This window comes from Cryptomeria japonica, chromosome 5, assembly GCF_030272615.1.
Source record: "Cryptomeria japonica chromosome 5, Sugi_1.0, whole genome shotgun sequence".
Classification (NCBI taxonomy): Eukaryota; Viridiplantae; Streptophyta; class Pinopsida; order Cupressales; family Cupressaceae; genus Cryptomeria; species Cryptomeria japonica.
In genome coordinates, this window is record NC_081409.1 from 723,034,846 (window position 1) to 723,047,829 (window position 12,984).

General features: G+C 35.1%; 1 protein-coding gene and 1 long non-coding RNA gene across 3 annotated transcripts; one reads left to right on the forward strand and one right to left on the reverse strand.

Moving 5' to 3' along the window:
* The first annotated feature begins 6,988 nt into the window (after positions 1 to 6,988).
* LOC131032856 (uncharacterized) lies at positions 6,989 to 8,849 on the forward strand. Its single transcript, XR_009103521.2, has 3 exons — positions 6,989 to 7,549; positions 8,387 to 8,447; positions 8,572 to 8,849. It is a non-coding gene; the product is annotated as an uncharacterized LOC131032856 (long non-coding RNA).
* Positions 8,850 to 8,878: 29 nt separating this feature from the next.
* Positions 8,879 to 12,176, reverse strand: LOC131032855 (protein SRG1). 2 transcript variants are annotated; one of them, XM_057963936.2, is made up of 5 exons: positions 12,006 to 12,176; positions 11,708 to 11,902; positions 11,046 to 11,287; positions 9,712 to 10,036; positions 8,879 to 9,435 (listed from the first exon to the last, which is right to left on the reverse strand). In XM_057963936.2, exons 2-5 carry the CDS (start codon positions 11,795 to 11,797, stop codon positions 9,187 to 9,189), a joined length of 906 nt encoding a protein of 301 aa, XP_057819919.1. In that variant the 5' UTR covers positions 11,798 to 11,902; positions 12,006 to 12,176; the 3' UTR covers positions 8,879 to 9,186. The 2 variants fall into 2 exon arrangements, with proteins under 2 accessions (XP_057819919.1, XP_057819918.1); XM_057963935.2 differs by having other exon boundaries at positions 11,708 to 12,176.
* Between the last annotated feature and the right edge of the window lie 808 nt (positions 12,177 to 12,984).

Consider the following 12,984-nt stretch of genomic DNA (forward strand, 5'->3'; position numbering starts at 1 on the left):
ATACTTAGTTTAACAAATGAAAATACATTTATTAGTCTGAGTAATCTGCAAGCCTAAGAAAAATTTCATCTCACCAATCATAGACATTTCAAATTCATTGTTCATATCATCAACAAATTTCATGCATAAACCTTCTTCTCATCCAAAAATGATATCATCCACAAAGACTTCAATAATCAATATGTCATCATGCTCAATTTTATAATATAAGTTACTGTCAACATTACCTTTACTGAAACCAACTTTTGAAAGATACTTATCCAATCTAGCATACCATTCTCTAGGGGCTTGTTTCAGTCCATATAAAGCTTTCTTTAGCCTGCAACCCATGTCCTTGTCTTCTGATAAAGAAAATCCATTAGGTTGCTCAGTGTAAACTTCTTCTTCAAGATCTTCATTTAGAAATGCACATTTAACATCCATCTGATATACTTTGTAGTTCTTGTGTGTAGCATAAGCAAGAAAAAGTCTTACCGCTTCAATTCTAGCAACCAAAACATAGGTCTCTCCATAATCAACACCTTCTTCCTGACAATAGCCTTTGAAACCCAATCTAGCCTTGTTCCTTACCACTTGACCTTCCTAATTTAGTTTATTCCTAAAAGCCCACTTAATTCTAATAATGTTCTTTTCTTTAGGTCTAGGTACAAGTTCCCATGTTCTATTCTTTTCAATCTGATCTAATTCTTCTTCCATTGCTTTTATCCAATTTTCATCCTTACTTGGCTCAATAAAATATTCCGGTTCAATTTGAGAAATTAAACATACCTCTTCAACAGCTAACCTTCTCCTAGTCATTACACCTTTCCTTTTATCTCCAATGATCTGATCTTTAGAATGATTTAGCTTTACATACCTGGGCGTCTTTGAATTTCCTTGATTTTCTAACTCACTTTATTGTTCCTCTGTCACTATTGAATTTTCTGATGTTACCGGAGTCACTGGTTCATTGTTTTGAACTGATTCTTGTGTTACTGGTTCATGTCTGATAAATTCATCTTCTGGTCCATAATCATAAGCTCTGATTTGATTACTGCCATGCTCATCCACCTTGACATTTATGCTTTCCATTATCCTATTCAATCTTTTGTTATAACATCTATATTATTTTCTCTTAGTAGAATAACCCAATAATATTCCTTCATCACTTCTAGGATCAAACTTTCCTAATGCATCATCTCTTCTAATGTAACATTTACTTCCAAAAATTATGAAATATCTGACAGTAGGAGTATGACCAAACCATAATTCATAAGGAGTCTTACCGGTATCGCCTTTAATGTGTACTCTTTTGAAAGTGTATACAACAGTATTGAACGGTATTGACAACCTCTCTCCAATAGATATCAAGTAATTTAGCTTCAGTCATCATAGTCCTTGCAGCATCCAAGATTGTTTTGTTCTTCCTTTCCACCAATCCGTTTTGTTATGGAGTACAAGGTGCAGAAAATTGTCTCCTAATATCATTCCTTTCATAAAAGTTGTTGAACTCACCGGATGTAAACTCACCGCCATGGTATGATCTCAAGAATTTTATCTTTAGTCTTGTCTCCATTTCAACCATAGCCTTAAAGATTTTGAATTTCTCAAAAGCTTCAGATTTTTCTTTCAAAAATGCCACCCACATCATTCTAGAATAATCATCAATAAGTAACATAAAATATCTAGCACCTTGAAAACTTTTAGTCCTTGTCGGTCCACACAAATCAGTATGAATAAGATCAAGAATTTCATTAGACTTATCATGTATATTTCTAAAAATAGTTCTAACTTGCTTACGCATTTGACATTCTCTACATACCGGATTATGAGGTTTAACAATTTTAGGCAAATCTCTGACAGCCGGTATTGAACTGATCTTCACCATACAATCAAAATTTACATGACACATCCTCTTATGCCATAACCATGTTTCATCAATCTAAGCAATCAAGCAAGCCTTCTCATTGGAATTCAAATGAAAAATATTACCTTTAGTTTAAGTTCTGGAAGCAATCTCCAATCCAGATTTATTAATGATCTTGCATTTTCCATCTTTGAATTGAAAATGAAATCCTTTATCCACCATTTGACGTACACTCAAAATATTATGCTTTAAGCCTTCAACATAGAAAGCATTATCAGTATTTGTCTTACCATCCTATGATAGTGTTCCTTTGCCTTTGATCCTACACGTCTTGTTATCTCCAAATCTAACCAATCCACCATCAAATTATTGCAGTGATAGAAACTTTCTCTTGTCACCAGTCATGTGATGTGAGCATCCACTGTCTATAACTCATTCATCCTTTTCTTCAATTTTAGCAACCAAAGCCTTTTCCTCAGTATGTGTAGCTTCAATGATAGATTCTGAAGAATCTTCCTTGATAGCAATAAAGACCCAATCTTTACCAGAGGAAGCTCCATTACCGGATCCACTCATAGGTTCATCATCATCAGAAATACCAAAATCATCATCACCAACATAATAACATGATTTATCCTTATTCCTTTTGAATCTAGGTTTCCTCTGATATTAAGGATTGGGCTTATAATTCCTCACAAATCTTTCATGATTCCTAGCAGTTCTTTCAGGACATCTAGAAGCAAACTAACCAATCTTATTACATAAAAAACATTTAAAGGGGACTTTTCCTTCATACTTACTTCCAGTTGGTCCTTTAGGGATTCTTCTAGCAATCAAGGCTTCCAGCTCTTCAAGCTCCCTTTCTTCTCTCTTAATTTCCTCCATATCCTTAGCATACATCTCTTTCCAATCTATCTTTTGTTTACAAGAGGCAGATGCTTTAAATGCAATCTCGATTTTAGCAACATTTTGATATCCAAGTTCTTCAAGTTCAAAAGCAGTCAATTTACCAAGTAATGTATCTCTAGTCACAGGGGTACTTGACATTGTTCGGAGTTCATTGATAGCAGTAGCCTTCATCTTGTAAGTCAGAGGTAGAACTCTTAGAAATTTTGACACTATTTCATCTTCACTGACTGATCCGCCACAACATTTGATACCCATGACAATCTCATTAACTCTATCCATGAAATAACTTATCTTCTCTTCCTCTTCCATCTTCAAAGTTTCATATCTTACCTGGAAACCTTCAAGTTTAGAAATCTTTACTGCATGATCACCTTCATAAAGATTTTCAAGCTTCAACCAAATTTGCTTACCATTCTCCAATTCTATGACATTCAGTAGCTTTTCATCAGATAGGGCGCTCAACAAAGCTTATTTTTCTCTTACATCATTTTTAGCTCTCTTTTGTTCATCACCAGGTGTTGGTGTACCAGAATTAGGATCATGAGGTATATACCCTTTCTCCACTATCTCCCAAACTTCTGCTCCAAGACATCTGAGATGAATCTTTGTCCGCTCCTTCCATATCTTATAATTTGTACTATCAAATTTGGGACTCTCCTTCCGGTAAGGATTGAATTTAGAACTAGACGCCAATTCCATCAGATCTCCTCAAGCAGTTAAGCTTCTGCAAAGAGGACCTTGCTCTGATTCCAATTGTTAGAATGGGTTGATACCAGGAGTAAACTGAGAGGGGGGGGTGAATCAGTTTACTAACAATAACAACAATCAATTTAATTATAAACCTTAAACCAAAGCACAACTCAATGAAGAATATAACATAAAAGCACAACACACATAACACCAATATTTTGACGTGGGAAACCTAGAAAGGGAAAAACACGGTGGGAAACCCTACCACAATCAGATGAATACTCTACAGTAGTATTGTGAATGATTACAATGGGGGCTGCACTTGTAGAAAGGCCAACAACCTAAAGCGCACTGCTCATCACAAAGGGAAGTTTCACTGACTTAAAAAATCATCGGACTACAATCTGGAATACAATTAAATGTGAAAGTAGCATCTACAAATGCCTGATATAGTTCCGATTAAACACTAATGTCTTCCTTGCAATAAAACCTTCCTTAAACCTTCTCTGAATGATATGACCTTATTCGCTCATAAATCAACCTCAAATAATGCGGACTTAATCAACCATAACCATCGATCCATCCATTCCTATATCATTCCATGAATAAGTCACCTATAAATATAGATCATCAACCTTATTGACGAGGTCAGCTAAACCCTAAACCCATAAACCCATGATTACAAAAATTACATCACATGATACCACCAGATCAATATTATGATTTACATTACATAGCATGGACCTAAATCAAGTAACCAAACAATTAAATCCGTCGGGAATTCCGCCAAGACAAAAATCCAACATGCTTCACTTGCCGGTAGAAACCCTCGGTGAAAGTTTAACCAGATCCAAATAGGACCACCTTAACAGCACACCATCCAATGCAAAGTCATCAAACACTCAGGATATGATCAAGAAGCATCATCAACATGATAGAAACCGATTCTATAAGTCAGACCCAAAATCCATAGATGAAGTCACCAAATAATGCATATTGGTAAAGCTAACTGGGAACGCCAAAAATCGGTAAAGGCACAAGCAAGCCAAGAGCAAGCCGGTATCGATAGATACCAAAAGCGATGACCAAATCATGAAACCACCAGAATATAACAAGCATATAACCATCAGAATAAGCAATCGAAACTGATTCCAGAGATATGATCATACCGGATCAAAAACACAGCCAAGGCCAAGATGATCACCAAAACTAACCAAGATAGATCTAACCAGGATATAGTGTTGACATCAATGACAACATGTAACCATATCAATCACATTGCCAACATGTTATATATGACCACATAGGATATAAGGGAAAGTAGCCTATAGGTCTAATGATAGCCAATTCCATACACATAATAACATAGTTTTATGTTAATAGGCTTGCTAAGCATGTGGAACCTATCCTATTCCCATGAAGAAGTTACAACCTCATCCATTTGTACTTGCACTATGTTTATATATATTAACAAGATGTTAAGGCTTTATTTCTAAGTAGACTCTAAGTTGATTTATAATTGCCTAGATGTATATGAACACAATTGTGCACGAAGCTCAATATGTCCCTATTTTAATTGAGATATAACCATTTCTATAATGTTACAGTGACCATTGTAAAAGGCAATTTTCATTGACAGCAAGTCACTCAACTCATAGCTTGCACGGTCCACCCTTCAAGAATTAATAGATTCAATCTATTTTTCATTATGCACAACACGTTAGCAAGGTGCTAGGGACTTAGTTTCCCTAGGTTTGTAACTAGTCCATATAGAGATAACACAACTAGCCACATGTATACCTTGTAGCAATTAGAGGTGTAGTGTCATAAATTGTAACCTGTTATAATTTCACATTTCTCTTAGGGGCCCTTTCTTTAGTGTGCCTTCTTCTATGTCATTTCAAGCTTATTTGGGATTCTATCCTATTTTAAATTTCGAGGCACTTTATTCCCCACTTAAATGTCATTAATCCACAAGACATTACTAGATCCAGTATTAGGTCCCTATTATCTTGCTTTCCACATAAGTGGAGCCTATTTTGTCAAGTTATTATCAATTAGCCATAGTGAATTACACTTTGACTGAAATTTTGTGACATTGACGTGTTAGCCTTTACATTGTAGAATCTGGTCTTGGTTCGTGGAAATAACCATTGCAAGTCAGCCTAAATGCAAAAATTAGCCTTTACATTGTAGAATCTGGTCTTGGTTCGTGGAAATAACGGTTGCAAGTCAGCCTAAATGCAAAAATATCTTGAGAGCCCTATGTAAGGCATCATCTCTAATTCATTTTATTGTCTCTTAATATTTCATATCCATAAGTTTCATTGAAGCACTTAATTTTCCATTCAAGAGTAGATTTGGGTACAAGGAGCATCAAGCTAAAACAAGTTGTCTTCAATTATGTTTTTGTGATGGATTTTGTTATGATTTATCATGTTATTGCATCAACACTTGGAGGGCTTATCTAAAGAGCATTGTATCATCAATCAAAGGTACAATCATTTCATTTCAACAATTCCTTTAGATTTAGCCTCTTACCTGCCGAGGGTAAGCTCTTTTTTCATCATTGTTGTAGTAGAGGTTAACACCCACTAGGGGTTCAAATTAGCCAAGTCCCTATACAGACCAACACTATTTTCCTCTTATTTTGTACATTTGCAAGTTGAAGAACAAGTTCTAGACTCAGTTATAGATTCAAGAACACAAAGCAAACTACAAAAGAGGCCACCAAACCAAATTTAGTTCAAAATGCATGGTTTAGGGTGCCTAGCACCCTAGTCCACTTGGTCTATGGCTCCTAGCATCACAGTCCATGTAATTTGACTAAAAGTCAATTTGGAGGATCCTAAGACCAATTTTGATCCTTGTTTGCACCTACACACCTGTTAGGACTAGGGTGCCTATCCATAGTGACCAACCATTTTGAGCCCTGATTTCTCTACATGTGAATTTTGCATCAAAAGGGGCATAATTAATCACATTGCTCAACTCTCCTACCTTGCATTCGAGCCTTAGATCCCATTAGAGGTAAGCCATTTCTAATATTTGGGATTAACTAGATGTTGGAGTCTTGCACTCAACAAGTCCTGATCCCTCGTGAGCTCATTAAGAACCTTTCAACTTCACCAACAAATTGAGGACATATTGACTGTGCCAAAAGTTCAAAAAGTGTATAACTATACATCCCACATGAAGCTAAAAAGAGAAGTTATTAACTTTTTAACAGATGAAAGAAAATCAATCATACTTACAATAGAAAATACAACACAAATACCCTTATATAATGTAAACTCATAGTTTGCACCCACCCTTCGAGAATTAATGGATTCAAGCCATATTTCATTATGACCAACACGTTGCGAGGGACTCAGTTTCCTTGGGTTTGGAATTACTCGAGATAGAGAGACTACATACACAGCCACATCCATTCCTTGGAGCAATTAAAGATGAGCAAATTTATAATATTTAAGAGTAACTAGGGGTTTCAAAGGAAGAGGGTATCACAGGATAAAGATTAATATGCCCCACAGTACGGCATAGGAAAACATTTATATTTACAGCCAATTACACAAGTCGGTTTTTTTTTGTTTTCTAATTTTTTTTAGAATTTTTTTGTCGAAGACAATGGGCATAAATCTGAGTTAATTTCTTTTACCCTAGTGCCTAAAAATTGAGAAGTCTATACCAGTACATCACACGGGCAGCGAAAATCTCACACAGTAGATAATAGAGCACAGATGCCCTTTAGCCGCAAAGTTCCCTTCTTTAGCTTCCGTAGCGGTGGTAACTCGCTTTTAATCTCGTCTGAACCTATGCCTTCACTTTCTGGCTTCTTCCTGTTTGTTCTCCCTGCCTGCGCTTTCTCATTTGCCCTATGAAAAATTCTCTTTAAAAATAGCGTGAAACTGCCTTAATTTCTTCCTCCTCCTAGAGATTCTTCTGCCCTTTTCTGCAAACGTGATGAATGAGGGTTTGATGTCATTCCTCAATAATGGCATGGTAAACGAAAACCCCCTTTTCTTCGAAGTGCCTATGCCCTTGCCTTTACTCTGTCTCCTGTGGCGTTCTCTGCATTCAAGTTTTTCTATTTCCACAATGATGGTAATTGCTTCGACCTTTGTGTTTTTCCCTCACTTTCTTTATTTTATTTTTATTATTTTCTTTCTCAGTATTAAAATTATATTACTTGCCATGACAAAAAGCCCAAAAGTAGAGTCAATTAATTGCATTACAGATCAAATGATTTGATTATTATTAGAAAAAACAGCAACTCCTTGTAGAACATTTTGAGTGAGATTTTCATTGACCATTGTAACAAGCACAAGTACTTGTGAGATACTTACAGTTGATCAACCCTTTAATTGCAACTTGACATTACAAGGGCAAGGTTAGTTCGGCATTAGAATGACCTTCATGACAAAACTACTAAGTCACTGTTGTTTGTACCTGCAAGATCAAACAAGTTCCTCACACACATTTGAGGAATCTGATTAGTCCAAAAACAGAAACACGCCATTTAACTATACCATGCATCATCGGAATTAAAACCATTTAAATTTATAAATATTCTCAATTTAATCAATAGTTAAAAAGTCATCAAGAGCAATTAATTATCAGAATTAAAATCATAACATTTACAATTTGAATCAACACAAGCATCCAAAGTCATCAAGGTACAATTAATTCTCAAAACATTAAGTTTTCCACCTTGGTCCTATTTACATGGGGACATTGGGCTTTAAGAAAAAATATAGAGTTTGTGGGGATGCAACAGTTGTGAACTGACTTTGTAAAGTATACATTTGTTGAAGCACTAGAAATCTACATCATGCAGGCAAACACTCAAATATATCTTTACCTATCATCTAGGTACGTTGAGCCGTCCACTATCAATGAATTGTTCTATGATTAATTTGCTTAATGATTGTTTTTTTTCAGTGATATCATGGTTACCTGTGTTCAAAAGATGCCCTGAAGTGCAGATTATAGCATGTGAAAGGTAGCTAAAGTAATCCAAATACCACTAGTTCTTTTCTAATTTATAAGCCTGCAAATTACTTCTAATTAGGATGATGGTTTTCAAGTGTGTAATACACTATGTTTTGTGCTCTTTGTTGCAGCAGAGCTCGCTTTGGTTTGAACTCATTGGATGTTGCGTGGATGGCTGTAATCCTCGGCATGAGTGAATAAAACCTCAATAGAATATTATCATTACTGCCTTATTACTTCTACAGGGAATTTTTAGGACTGCTTAGAGTAGAATAAGAAAATTACTTATTTGTTCCAATATTATGCAACATTTTATCCATGATTGGGTAGAGTAAACATAGGACTGGATCTTCATAGAGAGCAGAAAGAAAAGTAGAGCTTCAAACAGCAATAAAAAATTGGATTAAGCTCATGTTTTGGGTGTTTCAATGTTTATTTTATTTTATTATTTTCGTTGCCTTTTCTACAAATTTGTTACTTGTACAACAAATTTGAAATTTCTTGGTGTGCTTGTCACTTGTGTCTGGTCTAGAAACTGTTTTTTGTAATCTGAGGCAGGGACTGCAGATGCACTGCTCCCTTTGATTGATCATGCAATACCTTTCATTAGTGATCACTTCTCAAATTGAAAACCCAAAAAAAATCATGATAGGAAAAGAATATCAAATAGAGTGTAGGTCTTTTGCCTGGCCAGCCTAGGTCCTAACCACTGAACCTGCTCCACACTGAACAAATTCAACTCATGAAAGTTATGACTTGATTTTGGCAAATTCAATATTCTTCTTCCCTTCCAGTTTGCCAGACAAGAAATTCTGCATATAGTCTGCAAGAATGAATCTTCTGTATTGACACGGATGCAACTCATCTATGAGCTCAGGAGCAGGACCCACTTCTGTTTCCCTAGCTGGACCGTAAAACATGGCAATGGAGATTCGATCTCTGTCCATATTTGTGATTGCTCTGTGCTCAATGCTTTTATATATTCCATTACTCATTACCTAAATAAAAATAAATAAAAAACAAAAATTACATTTGATATCGATTTGGTAGCATCAAACGTTAATCCGATATATTAAACCCAGGTTACAAATCAATAATGGAGTGGAGATTTTTTTTATTTACACATGAAATCCTACATCCAGGCAATCATTCCTACCTTGGATGAAAAAGTTCAGAATTATACCGATAGAAATAATCTTTGAAACAATTTAACATACTTTGCTAGATCCTACAGACTGTTTTGCCTAAAGACTGTTAAAGTTCATTGTAATTACCTCAAGCATATCCCCAATATTGACAACTAGGGCACCAGGGATGGGTTGAACTGGAATCCATTCACTATCCTTACAGATCTGTAGCCCCACTGTTTCATCATCCTGCAACAAAACTGTCAAAGCATATCCATCTGAATGAGGGCTTAGACCTAAAGCCAGATCTGGTCTTGGGCAGGGTGGGTAGTAATTCAATCTCATTAACTGTGTCATTTTCTCGTACTTTTTAATGAAGCAGTCTGCTTTTAGTCCGGCATACTCTGATAAAAGGCAAAGAAATGTGTTGCCAAGCTTTTGAATTTCAAGAGCGTATTGATCGACGGTTTCTCTGCAACCATCGGGCAGCATCATCAGATTGAAAATAAAAATGACAGAAGTCAGATGGATAGAAACGTGCTCCTGTACGAAGCAATTGTTTCGAAATGGGCTGAAAAAGGGAATTGAAGAAGTAGATATGCTTTACATGCCTATAGCCATCAAAGATCTAGCACAGCAAAAGAGGGAAAAAAAAACTTTACGTGAGTTCAATCTAAAATGTGACACTTTATCAACATGAGATAATTAAAACGATTAACCACTTTGCTTGAATTTAGTTTTTTATTATTCATACGGAAAGAGGGAAAAGTTGAGCATGCGACTAATATTAGTTCAGATTGTCTTAATGAACTTAGAAGCCAAAAACCACACAGAAATGGAAGACCAGTGTCTATCCATCACATTATTTGCAACTCCCTATACTCTATATAAGGGTCTCTCTGGATTCCAGTCTAATGGGAGTATAGACGGTCACCATAATCTTTCCTCTACAAATAACCTGTAAAAGAGGGCGGACCTGAATATTTCAACAAAAGAAACAGGTTTTAATATATGAAAAAGGAGGCTAGTTTATGGGCTGGAGATTTTGAGTGGCTAGTGGAGTAGAAGTAAAGTTTGCAGCACCAATTGAAATAAGACTGTTAACATCTGAAATAATCGAGTTTTTTTAAGTCCAAATGGCACCCTGTGTAGAAAATTGTTCTAAGATTTTTTTGCTGATAATATTAGATGCAGAGTTCTGAAAAACTGGACTGGTAAACCTAAAAATTTAATGCTACAACTTTCAAATGGCCGATCAATTGTAAATCAATTTAAAAAATTCTCAACAAGACTTTTAAAGAAAGTTCTTACAACCCTCTCGACGGTACGCACACGTGGTTTTACCCTTTAAATTCTAGAACACCATATGTAAATCTTGTAAAATTAGATTTTGTGTACATGGCAACAAAATTACCCTAAATCATATATAAATTGAACACGATTTCAGAATCTTATGAGTGAAATAACAAATAGTTAGATACCTAAAATCCACTGGCTTTGTAGGCCAAAAATTCATTTTTCTCTCCTCTTGGGGCAGAGTTGTCAAGTACATGATATCTGCCCAGTCCAATATTTGGTCGTCTGAGGCTACAAAGGCTTGACCATAGCCTTCAAACTCTTCTATTTTGTAGTTGAGCTTTTCTTCCAGAGGTAACTGAATGAATTCCTTTACAATTGCCTTCATTCTTTCCGTCAGAGACAGAGGAATTCCGTGATTCACAGCCTGTCATGGAGACATCCATACCATCTTAGCGAAGTAAGCAAGTTAGGAGGAGAGAGATAATTTGGAACCTAATCCAGTCACAAGTGTAATGCTATTATAATTATAATAAATCGCTTGTAAACCACTAGAAAGTCACATCATGTAGATAAACAAATATATTCTACGAAGGATCATCAAGCAACTTCCTCGGTCTTTAAGAATGCAGAGGATTGCTTAAAACCTTATTTCCAAACATACTGAGGAGGCCTTTATGCTGAGCTTCTTAGGAAGATAGCCCAGTTGTTTATTTGAATTAATGTAAGACAGGTCATTTAAGCTACAGGATCCTGTTTTCAAATTGTCAAAAGCTCTTGATATTAAAAGACTTATTTCTAGCAATAAGTCTACAACATAATTTATAATCAATTTTGTTGTACCCACCTGAAAAAATCCCCATTGCTTGCATGCCATACCAAGTTTTTCCAATTCCTTTTGCTTGCAGAGATCCGAATCTCTCATAAACATGCCCATATCAATAATGGGGATGTCCAAATGAGGAGTAGAGTTATTTGGGCGCTCTTTCTCTGATCTGATATATCTTTGAGGAAGACTGTGAAGGTTCTGGGATGCCAATTCCTGAACAACAGGGACTAAAAATCCTTCTGAAATTCCCTCAGATGGATCAAATACCATGGCTGAATTAAACATTATAGTTTTTCAATCTAAACAAACCACTTACTTGCTTCTACGTTACCAGTTCTAATCCTTCACTCTGAAAAGGAAATACATGTGCATATAATTTTTCATAAACGTAGCTCTTCAATGATTGTCGAAATTCTTTCCAGGCTGAAGTCAGTATCCTGGTTGTCAAAATAGTTGTCAGCATTCATTCAACGGGGGCGGTCCCATGGAGAGGATTATAGGGACAGATATTTCTGTACCAGATTGCACCTTTAAGAAGGTCAACGTAGAATTTTTTTTCCTAGGGATTTTGAGCAGTTGAAGTTTACATCGTCATCGTCATCTTTTTTAATAATTCCACCAGTTATATTCAATTAGTTAAAATGATTATTTTAATTAAAATGATTAAAAAATGGTTTATTTTAGTTATATTAAATAAAAAGTTTGAGATATTATCAATTTTTTAGTGTAGGGGAAATAATAATAATATTTTTTTGATAAAAGGATGAAATGTGTATACTTGGCATTTCTATCTTCTATATTTATATTATTTTGTGTGGGTGTATAAATCTCATACACATCTTCTATCACCTATATCTTATATATTCAATATTGATTGTTACTAAGGCAACCTTATAGATAATTGCATGCTATTCGCTACATCATGTAGGGCACAACTTCATATAACCTTGTTACTTGGCATTTCTTTATCTCATCACGTTGTATTCAAATAATGTTTTTAAGTTTTTGCATATATTTTGCAACTTTTTTATACTATTAGTTTCTATAATTATATTATTGTTATTATATTATTATGGTATTTCAATGACTTACTATCATAATGTGGAATGAAAATTTAGTGGTAAGTTTAGTTGTTTTGTCTGATTAAGGACTATGATTTTATTATAATTTAGATAAGTTAATTTCCATAGAACGATAACAACTATTATAAGATTGTGGAGCATAATAGTTTAATATTATTGGTGTCCTAAGGTCTCATGTTATAACTATAGCTATAATTTTGTTATAGTATTAGT

Bases quoted from the DNA above. Each gene is read 5' to 3' on its own strand.
- LOC131032855 (XM_057963935.2), bottom strand. From the start codon at position 11,974: ATGTTTAATTCAGCCATGGTATTTGATCCATCTGAGGGAATTTCAGAA. The intron at 11,288-11,707 runs GTGGGTACAACA...TCTCCATGACAG, and splicing joins AGCAATGGGGATTTTTTCAG to GCTGTGAATCACGGAATTCC. The intron at 10,037-11,045 runs GTATCTAACTAT...CGATGGTTGCAG, and splicing joins ACAAAGCCAGTGGATTTTAG to AGAAACCGTCGATCAATACG.